The sequence below is a fragment of the Ananas comosus genome, linkage group 24, assembly GCF_001540865.1.
Source record: "Ananas comosus cultivar F153 linkage group 24, ASM154086v1, whole genome shotgun sequence".
Lineage (NCBI taxonomy): Eukaryota > Viridiplantae > Streptophyta > Magnoliopsida > Poales > Bromeliaceae > Ananas > Ananas comosus.
The window spans coordinates 393,035-404,901 of record NC_033644.1 but is presented as its reverse complement, the minus strand read 5'-3'; the positions used below and the strand labels follow the sequence as shown (position 1 = coordinate 404,901).

The 11,867-nt window shown below is 31.8% G+C and overlaps 1 protein-coding gene across 2 annotated transcripts; it reads left to right on the top strand.

Moving 5' to 3' along the window:
- On the top strand, nt 6,570-10,069 carry LOC109728781 (probable transcription factor KAN2). 2 transcript variants are annotated; one of them, XM_020259307.1, is made up of 6 exons: nt 6,570-7,352; nt 7,539-7,615; nt 8,788-8,833; nt 8,994-9,117; nt 9,579-9,642; nt 9,734-10,069. In XM_020259307.1, the coding sequence occupies exons 1-6, from the start codon at nt 6,785-6,787 to the stop codon at nt 9,845-9,847; spliced, it is 993 nt and encodes a 330-aa protein (XP_020114896.1). In that variant the 5' UTR covers nt 6,570-6,784; the 3' UTR covers nt 9,848-10,069. The 2 variants fall into 2 exon arrangements, with proteins under 2 accessions (XP_020114896.1, XP_020114895.1); XM_020259306.1 differs by having other exon boundaries at nt 9,576-9,642.

Below are 11,867 nucleotides of genomic sequence, written 5' to 3'. Positions count from 1 at the left end.
TCGGAAAAAAGCTTAAAATTTATTCCTAAGAATTCATCCCACACCTAGATGTATTAACGGTTATGGATCGTTAATTTTGAACACCGCCTGAAGATCGAAAAAACAAGACTAATAGTACTGACACTTCGGTACTATAGGGATAGTATAGATAGCCCTAATTATATATATTATATATATATGAATATATACTAGATATATAGTGTGAGCCTAGATACTATTCAGTACGTAAACGAGCGTTTTTACTACCGATTTATTTCGATGATAAAACTTCAATTGACGATCGGCTCACGTTGAACATGATCTGTTACCACTTGAGAGTATTTAGAAATCAAATTTTAAATCTTTCCGACATCATTGCTTAATGATCAAAAGGGTTCAAAATTTTTGTAATTTTAATGGTCGATCAAGAGGTGTTTTTCTCGTGTTTTAACGGAGGTAAAGTATATCCAAATCAATTGAATTTTTGTTAGAAAATTCTTTAAAGTATTTAAAACGAATGATCTATACTCCTTGATCTTGATTTACAAGACTACTATCATCATTTTTTAAAGAGTATCATTTGTAAGGCCATTCATTTTTCTGTTCACTGTGATGGATAAAAGACACAAATATCGAATGCGTGAAATTTTGATTTGTTTTAGTTATAATTATGATTTTAGATCATATTTAACGGACGATCGTCAATTGGAAGCTCTATCATCGAAAACAATGTCAGGGTAGTAAAATCGCTCGTTTGATTACTACGATAGTATTCTAGCTCAACTCTAATATATATATATATATATATAAAAAGGATAATATATTTGGACTTTGGGCGTTCATGCGGTGTCACAATCCCATGTGAAATTAATTTACCAGGGACATATATATATATATATGTATATTATTATATAAGTATATATATATATATATTAGTAATATATACTATATATATGATGTAAAAGAGGGGAAAAAAAAAAAAAGAAAAAAAAGGAAGACACTGTTCCAACGACTTTTCAATGAATATTAAATTAAATTAGAAAGCATATGTTTTCCTAAATTTCACAAGGCAGAACACTCTCACGGCACTTGGAGTGAACTGTAATAAAATATAGACAATGTAATTGCCATGGATCCGATGCATGTGGCGCAAGAGCAAAAAAAAAAAAGAAAAAGAGAAAAGATATATATTATATATATATATATATATATTATATTATATAGAGACGAGAGAGAGAGAGAGAGATGAGGAGAGATGAGAAGAGAGGATGAGGAGAGAGATGAAGAGAGAGCAGTTAATAGGAATATGTAAATTTACATATTCACATTATTAATTTTGTAAGTTTGATTTGGTCACTTCTAACGTACGATATAGTGGAGAACAAAACTTCTTGCAGCGTACACAATGATAAAAGGAAGAAGAGCCACAAGATTAATATATATATTCTCTCTATTTATTAATGATAACTAATTATTGAAATTTTCTTTATATTATATTATCATATATATATATATTATGATATTATATATACTTATATATTATTGAGCTTAGAATACTCTCGATAGGTAACGGAGCATTTTACTATCGAGTTGTTTTCGATGGAATAGAGCCTTCCAATTGACGATCGGGCTCCTGTTAAATAATGATCTAAAACCATTAAACTATCTAGAAATCCAAATTCACGCACTGTTCGATATTGTCTTTATCCATCTATGTGCGCAAAAAATGTAATGGTTGAAATAAATAGAAATGAATATTCTTTAAAAAATGATGATAGGAGTCTTGTAATCAAGATCAAGAGTATAGATCTTGTTTTAAATAGTTTAAAGAATTTTCTAACAAAAATTCAATTGATTTGGATATCTTTACACCGTTAAACGAGAAAACGTCTCTTATCCACCATTAAAATTACAAATTTTGAAACCCTTTGATCATTAGGCAAATGATATCAAAAAGATTTGAAATTTGATTTCTAAACACTTTAAGTGGTATAAATCATGTTCAACGAAGCCGATCGTCAATTTGGAAGCTCTATCATCGAAAACAACTCGATAGTAAAATGTCACGTTTACTATCGAGAGTATTCTAGCTCAACTCTATATATATATATATATGAGAGAACGCTAGCATGCTAACTGTTTGGTTTATTCTTTGCATTAATGAGTTTTCTTTTATGTCTACAAAAAGCATCGAATGATGTTATCTTTCTCTTTTCATTTATTTTATGGAAAACTTAAAAAAACCCCATGCGGTTTCGTATTTTTTTCATTTTAGTACCATGTGGTTTAAAGTGTACCAAATTAGTATCATGTGGTTTCTCACTTTATCACTTTAGTATCCTGTGGTTTAAAGTGTATCAAGTTAGTACTCTGTGTTTTTATTTTTGTATCAAGTTAGTACTCTGTGGTTTTTAAACCACACGGTACTAAAGTGATAAAGTGCGAAACCACAGGGTACTAACTTGATACACTTTAAACCACAGGGTACTAAAGTGAAAAAGTGCAAAACCACATGATACTAACTTGATACACTTTAAACCACAAGGTACTAAAGTGAGAAAAAGTGAAACCACAAGGGGGGTATTTGAAGTTTTCTCTTAATTTATTTTACTATCTTTTTCATGTCATGAATAATAATACAAGTTGAGAGTAAATAACCTAGCTATATATTCTCGATTGAAATAGATGCATAAGTATATAGTGGAGGCATGGTATCACTCTCTTTCTCTCTATATTAGTGAATAAGGATAAAAAAAGAATTCCTAGATATTATTATTTTTTTTTAGAGATAGGTAGCACGCTACCCGTTTCGTTTATTTCATTTGAAAATCAACTTAGCTGGAAATGTGAATCAACTAGGATTCGAACTTAGGTCTCGGGTACCAATCACCAAACCCTTTGCCACTTGCTCTAGGGACGGTCAATAATTCCTAGATAGTATCAATTATACAAAAAGATATATGAAAGAGAAAAGCATCATCAATTCAAACACACACATGATGATTACTTGTGCCCTTGTTACCTCAAATATTATTATAGGTCATGTCTAATAGAGTTAATGGTTGTTGATTCGGGTACATTGCCTCATCATCAAAAACAAAATTAAATAAAAATATTTAAAAATATTTAGAAGCCATATTTTATAATTTTTTATATCATGATCAATGATTTTTTTTTTTTTTCGAGAGAGAACGATAGCATACTACTATGCTATATTCGTGGTTTTTAGAAATATACTTAACTGAAAATGTGAAGGAATTAGGTTTCGAACTCGGAATCTTGCATGAGCACCAACCATCAAGTCTTTTGTCACTTATGCTATAGACGGTCGGTCAAAATCGATAATTTTAATGGCAAATTTAAGGTGTTTGTAAGTTTAAAAAATGTAGAATAATCTAAATGATTTGAAATTTTAATAGAAAATTATTTTTCACTATCTAGGAATCCATTCTTAGGTGTCTTCTCAAATTCAATTTGTAATATATATATATGTGCAAATTATTGGTTAATAAATTGGAAAACAACAGAATCTTCTCAAATTTGTAGTTTTATTGTAAGCTATATGTGTAAATTTTTTCATAAAGTTGTTATATATACATAGGGCTGGAAAAAGAAGAATATAAAGATATTTTAAAAAAGAAGAATATAAATATTCTCCCTAGAACAGAGAAATAAGAGATGAAACTAAACAACCAATTAAGTAATGAATGTTCCTCTACTACAAAAAAAGTTGTAAAATAGTTTATTCAAATTAAAAAACAAAAACAAAGCTAAAAAATGAAGTTGTACATGGACCTAAAATCACAAGCAAAATATGAGAGAAGGGAGAGCAAAACCAAATGTCAGCATTGGGAGTGAACTGTAAATATATAGACAATGTAATTGTCCATGGATTCATGCATGTGGTCCAAGGAGTAAAAAAAAACAAACAAAATGGATAAATATATATATATGTAGAGAGAGAGAGAGAGAGAGAGAGAGAGAGAGAGAGAGAATTAATAGGAATATGTAAATGTACATATTCACATTAAATTTGTAGTTTGATTTGGTCACTCTACGTACAATACAGTGGAGAACAAAACTTCTTGCTGGTACACAATGATAAAGGAAGAAGAGATATTAATATATATACTTCTCTTCTATTTATTAAGATATTAATTATTGAAATATATATATATATATATAGAGAGAGAGAGAGAGAGAGAGAGAGAGAGAGTTTGACTGGGCTACTATTGGTAGTAAATTGTTTGGTTTACTACCAATTTGTTTTTGATGATAGACCTTTCAAATCGACGATCGGCACCGTTGAACATGATCTAGACCATTTAAATTATCTAGAAATCAAATTTCATGATTTTTTGGCATCACTAACTGAACGATCGAAGGGTCGCAAAATCTATAATTTTAATGGCCAATATGGTGTGTTTGCTCGTTTAATTGTATAGAAGAGTTCAAATCAACTAAATTTTTGTTAAAAAATTCTTTAAACTATTTAAAATAAGATCTAGACTCTAGATCTCAAATATAAAAATTGTATTATCACTTTTTGAAGGATATTCATTTCCAGCCATTTATTTTTCTATTCACTTGATGGACAAGAGAACAACATGGAAAAGGTGTTAAATTTGATTTCCAGATAGTTTAAAGAGTTTAAATCATGTTTAACGGTGCCGATCATCAATTTTGAAGCTCTATTATCGAAAACAAATCGATAGTAAATCGAGCCGTTTACTACCAATAGCATTCTACCAAAACTCTATATATATATATATAGAGAGAGAGAGAGAGAGAGAGAGAATTATATATATATATATATTTGAGAGACTAGCATACTAACTGCTTGGTTTATTTTTCTTAGAAATGAGATTTCTTTTATGCTTATAAAAAGCATCGGATGATGTTATCTCTCAATCTCCTTTTATTTATTCTATTAACTTTTTCATGTCATGAATAATAATACAAGTTGAGAGTAAATATCCAAGCTAGCTAGCTATAAGTTACATGAGCATTAATTAATTATCTCGATTGAAATAGATGTATGGGTACATATATAGTTGCTAGCTCTTTAATATTTTAGCAACAAACATCTAGCTAGGGCTTAATTAACCTAGGTGGATGCATAGTATATGTCACTCTCGCTCTATATATATTAGTGAATAAAGAAAAAAAAAAAAGAATTCCTAGATATTATACAATTGTACAAAAAGATATACATATATGAAAGAGAAAAGCATCATTAATTCAAACACATGATGATTACTTGTGCCCATGTTACCTCAAATATTATTATAGGTCATGTCAAATAGAGTTAATTATTGTTGATTCGGATACATGTCTCATCATCAAAAATAAAGTTAAATAAAAATTTTGAAATATTTAGAGAGAATGATAGCTAGCATGTTATCGCTAGTTCATGGTTTTTAGAGATGAACTTAATTAGATGAAAAGATGAAGCAACTACGTTTCGAATTTGTGATCTTAAAAATCAACCATCAAATCCTTAGCCACTTGTGTTAGGGTCGATAATTTTAATAGCGGATTTGAGGTGTTTGTAAGTTTAAAATGTAGAACAATCTAGATGATTATTTGAAATTTTGATAGAAAATTATTTTCTGTCTAGAAATCCATTCTCAGGTGTCTTCTCAATTTCAATTTTTAATAAATTGGAAAACAACAAAATCTTCTAAAATTTGTAGTTTAATTTTAAGCTATTGGTTAAATTATTGATGAAACACGCTTTTTTCCGAGAAAGATATATGCATTAGAGTGATACTATATGTGTAAACTTTTTCATAGAGTTGTTATATATACATGGGGCTGGAAAAAGAAGAATATAAAGATATTTTTAAAAAGAAGAATATAAATATTCTTCTTTTTAAAAATATCTTTATATTCTTCTTTTTCCGAGAAAGATATATGCATTAGAGTGATACTATATGTGTAAACTTTTTCATAAAGTTGTTATATATACATGGGGCTGGAAAAAGAAGAATATAAAGATATTTTTAAAAAGAAGAATATAAATATTCTCCTAGAACAGAGAAGTAAGAGATGAAACTAAACAACCAATTAAGTAATGAATGTTCCCCTACTACAAAAAATAAGTTGTAAAATAGTTTATTCAAATAAAAAAAAACTAAAAAAAGCTAAAAAATGAAGTTGTACATGGACCTAAAATCACAAGCAAAATATGAGAGAAGGGAGAACAAAACCCTTGAAATGAAGATTGTGCTTTGAGAAATGGAATCCAATGCTCAGTAGAATAAAAGGCCCTAATTGTATTGATATATATATATATATGTAGCACCAACATAATTAACTAATTAAGCAAAATCTTTTTTGTTTGTTGCACTATTATTTTCCCCATATATCTGTCCCTCTCTCTCAAGTGTCATTTTCTCACAAATTAATAGTATCCACAAATTAGAACAACCCCAAAGTAACAACCTCTTAAACGCCACACAAAAGTTATTTTTACCATCTCCATCTCTTTTTACCCCTCATCTTTGTAGTAAACACAAACCCTACCACATCAAGCACATCTCAAACATGACCCTTAACTCTAGTATACACAACTCCTATACATCTTACCCACCTCATAAGAAACTAAACCACTCAACTCCCCACACACACACCCAAACCCAAGATTACTACTCACCTCTTACACAAAAGAAGTGATATAGTAAGAGAAGGAGAAACAAGATATATACATATTGAGAGAGAGAGAGAGAGAGAGAGAGAGAGAGAGAGAGAGAGGAGAGGAGAGGAGAGGATCAAAGAGAGATCTCTAACATTATAGTGTACTATGGAGCTCTTTTCACCACAAACTGAACTATCACTGCAAATTAGTCCCCCAGGTACTACCACACCAATAACACCAACTTGGAGTAGATCACTTGATGAGAACATGGACATAGGGTATTGCATGAGAACCCTAGACTCCTCCTCTTCCACCACCAACAACTGCACCATGGTACCTTCTTCGACGGCTAAGGCGATTGACTCCGCCTTCGATCTCTCCTTAGCATGTCCAAGTACCACAAAAAGCGGTGATCTCCTCGACTTGCACTACAATGAGAGCTACCAACACCAATACCACCAGGATCTTAGCTTGTTGAGACCCCTCAGAGGAACCCCTCTATACCAACACCACTCTATAGCTCCTCCTTTTCCTCATCAACACCTCCCATACTTGTACCATGATTATTGCTCTTCGGCAAGTAACTTCACGATGCAGTTCGCGGCGAACTCGAGATCGAGATGCTTGTTGAGGATCCCTACGAAAAGAAGCGTGAGAGCGCCGAGAATGCGCTGGACCACATCGCTCCACGCGCGCTTCATTCATGCTGTGGAGCTCTTGGGAGGCCACGAGAGTATGATCGATCACGCATGTTTTTTTTTCTTCTTCTTTTGTTTATCATCAATCATTGATATTTCATGTCAATTTTGAACATTATATACTTGGTTCTTCTTTTTCCCCACAAAATTAACATATATTAATTGCATTGTGCATATATAATTTGCTCTTCTTTTTTAAAATTTTGTTGCTTGGATTTTAGGGGCTACACCAAAGTCAGTTCTTGAGATAATGGATGTGAAGGATCTCACCTTGGCTCATGTGAAATCTCACTTGCAGGTGAGAGTAAGATTAATTTGTGATGTACATGTTTAATATTAATGTAGCTAGCACATGAACATATATATTAAAGAAGAAACTCTCTCTCTTTCTCTCTCTCTCCTTTTCTTTCCTTTTATTTTTTTTTTTTTTCTAGTTTCTTTGGTCTATCATAAGATGCCTTTTTCTTCTCTATTGATCAGATTTGCTTTAGCTTTGTTGTTGGGCTTCTTTTCTGATGTAGTACTATTTAGGAAATATGGAATCTAACTTGAAATTAGGCACTGGCACACACCTGCAGCTGCTTCTGTAGTGATCTGAAATAAATGTTTGGTATAGCACTTGCTCTATGGTGGAGGAAAAAGGATTAATTGCTGTGTCTAAAAAGGGAACCATTTCCTTGCCATGTATCCTTTTCCTGGTCCTTCAATTACCCTCTAGATCTCACTCTTGTTGTTGTGTATCTGTCTCAGCTTGATGAAGATTACTTGTTAATAAAGGACTTTTTCAAAAAAAAAAGAGAAACATTTCAAAAACATGGAGTTAAAAAAGTAAAAGAAAAGGTGTATAACTTGCACTACATCATTTAATTCTTGCCTAAATTTTTATTGCTTTATTATACTCTCTCTCTCTCTCTGTCTCTCTCTCTATCTATCTATCTTTGTATCTCTTTGTCTCCTTGGTTGTGTCATTGTCTCTCTCTCTCTCTCTCTCTCTCTCTATCTCTATGTATATGTGTTGTGCAAGTATTTTTAGCAGCTTTTATACATGAAAAATTACAAAGGCATGCTTTGAAGGAAAAGGTGACTACATATACATGAACACTTACATAGATAGGAGATCATCCTATATATAACTTCCAATAGGTTACAGATTAAATGATAATACATTAAAATGTAGCATTAATTATTTCAGATGCTTATCCTGTTCATGAAGTTCATCCTAGGCTTTTTTAAAAAATAAAGAGGCAAAAAAAAAATCCTCCTAGAGCAAATAATACTCCATATAAAAACAAATAATTTGGAGTGTTGATTCTAGCTAAAAACTTGCTATATACATACATACATACATACAGACATACATACATACATACATGCATGCATGCATTATATATATATATATATACACACACGCGCGCGCGCGCACTATATACTTTTTATTTTTTAAAAATATTAATTGTATTTTGCAAGCAGATGTACCGGACAGTGAAGAACACTGAAAAGCCCTTATCTTCTTCAGGTACTATCACTTATCATTCATGTCATATTTTTCTCTCTTTTTTTACCTTGATTTATACAATACTCTTTTGTAATTTTATCCATCTTTTTCGTTTTTTAGTGATTTATGCAATACTTATATATGTTTTTAATCCAATTATGCATACAACAATTTGTTCCAGGGCAATCTGATGGTCCTGATCTGAATGGGTCGACCGGAGAAGTATCTGATGACAATTCGCTCGATCTAAACAACACGAAATCAAAATCATCAGCTCAAAGTTGTTTATGGAGCAATTCTTCTAGGTGGTAGCAATATTCCTTTTTCTTTTTTTTTTCTTTTTTTTTTTGCTTTCTTTTATCTTCTATCTTTATCTTGAAATCGGCCGGTAAAGTAGTTGAGTGAATGATCAGATCACATGTAAATGAGCTGACTCAATGTAGGTGGTAATTCTTAACAATTTTACCATGATCTATCAGAAAATACTTAGTAATTTAGGTTATAAATACAAATCAACTTTTGATGTTAAAATAATTATGTCTTTGTGAACATAAGAACAACTTTAATTTACTTAGTAATTATCCCATAGAAGGTATAGCTATGAACTTGTAAAATCATTAGTATACCCATTAATTTATATATATGTTGAACAAATTAATTAATGGGGTTGTCAAATTATATGTGTTTTATACTTAATTTTTGCTTTGATTAATTTCCTCTCATGTGGGTGGTATTTTCTCTAATGATATATATATAATTGCAGCAGGGTTGGTTGGTCTAATGGCTTACCAAGTGATCATTCCACCAATAAGAAAATGGACTCTCTTAAGGTATCAACTTCATATGATCTCTTCAATTCAACAAAGATTCAAGTAAAGTAATTGGCTTATATCGCCTTCGATATGTATTAATTTGGTGCAGGAAATGCAATCCAAAAGCATTGAGATGTTATCGGATATGAACTCATCGTGCGTCTCGGAGGAGTTGAGCCCGAGCAGCCTCAATCTCGAGTTCACTTTGGGATGGAGACATTGATCTGCGCCGCTAAAAGTTCAATCAGATAGGAAACAACTCGGGAGTAGTCTTAACAGTTGAAAGTAGAGATAGTCATGATTCAATTTAGAACCATCATGCATGATAATTTTGCTAAAACTAATGAGGGAAGGACAATGGCACCTTTGCTTTAGTCCCCAACAAATTAAGATGCAAAAAAATGTCATCTATGTTATCTTATATTAATAGTTCTCTTATGATATATATGAAGAATTTTATGAATTTAGTTTTTTAATCTCCTTTGCAGGTATATATGCTTTTGAATATTCCTCATAAGTGGTTTCCCACAACTAACTTAGATATTTGTGAAATAGTGTGACAATTTTCTAAAACTCAAATTCCTCAACTGATGTTTAGTTGGGCAGATTAGTTGAGGAATTTGATTTATATGTACTCTACTCGAAGAAGCAACAATCAAATGTTTAGCAAATAGAGTTCAGATCTTTTGCCATAGAGAAAGTTGAAACATGATATCCGCTCCAAGTGAGAGGGTATCCTACAAAAGCTTCGAATCAGAGCTATGTTAGCTCCACAGCACATATTTCTACTGTAGCACAAATTAAGCTCGAGGTGACATCATATAATAATATTGAGCAACGAACGTCTAATGCTGCGAAACACGGAGAAGAAGAGCCAATAGGCCAGCCACGAAACTCCGAAAGAAGAAGTTCTAATTTAAAGATTACTAATGCTATTATAGAAAAAGCCATTTAAAAATGAGCTAGGCTGGTACTCTTTGAACAGTTTAATTCAAACAGCATTGCTGCAAAAGTACGTACCACTTAAGCATGTAAATCATGTCAAAATAAGGAGAGGAAAGATATATACATAGGCAAGTAAGTAATGAGAGTAAAAGCAAAGAATAAGGCTACAACAAGGTTTCTTGGGTGAGAAGAAAATTCAAAGCTCTCTCCTCTTTGCTCTTTAATTACTTTTAAGATTGATGGGTGATAAAAGAGCTCTTTTTCAGAAGTCATGGTACAATTACTCCCAACACTGAGATTGTAACTTTTTAAAGAGTGCAGCAGCAACAATTTTAGCTTTTAAAAAGCCTCTTTCCCTGTCCCTCTCCTGACAAATGAGCCCATCCTCTCACCCCCTCCATTTCCAAAGCCACAAATTATATAGAAATGATTACCAAATGATATTGATGTACATATATATATATATANTTTTTGCTATCAAGTTTTTAACCCTTGGATGAAAAATTATAGGGCCAGGTTAGAGTTGAGTGGTCCCCGTAGGGTTGAGTGGTCCCCACTGGGTTATAGTATTTAATCCAATGGTTAGAAATAATGAAAAGAGTTGATCCAAAGGCTAAAAAACTGGTAGCAATAATGGGATTTTGCTACTAATAGTAGCCCAGTCCAACTATATATATATATATAGAGTCCGGCTACTATACTCTTATGAGTACGATTGCCCTCGTACTCATAAGTTGTTTTCGAAGATAGAGCTTTCGAATCGACGATCCACACCGTTAAACATTATCTAGAGTATTTAAAATTTCTAGAAATGAAATTTCATAATTTTTCGACATCATTTGCCTTACGATCAAAAGCTCACAAAATTGACAATTTTTAACGGCCGGTATGGAATATTTGCTAGTTTAACAGTGTAAAAGAATCGAAATAGGTTGAATTTTTAATAGAAAATTCTATTCACTACCTAGATAAAGATCAATAACTCCGATCTTAAATTGAAGATTTCGATCCTCCATTTTTAGGATGTCGTTCGATTTTGATTGTTCATTTTATACCCGTTTGATGGACTTTATTATGATTTCGAAAAATTACGAAATTTATTTTCTAAAAGTTTCAAATACTCTAGATCATATTTAACGGCGTAGATCGTCGATTCGGAAGCCCCATCATCGAAAACAACTTATGAGTACGAATGGCCCAATACTCATAAGAGTATAGTAGCTCTACTCTATATATATATATAAAGTTGAGCTGGAATGCTATTGGTAGCAAACGGGCTTCGTTGCCATCCATTTGTT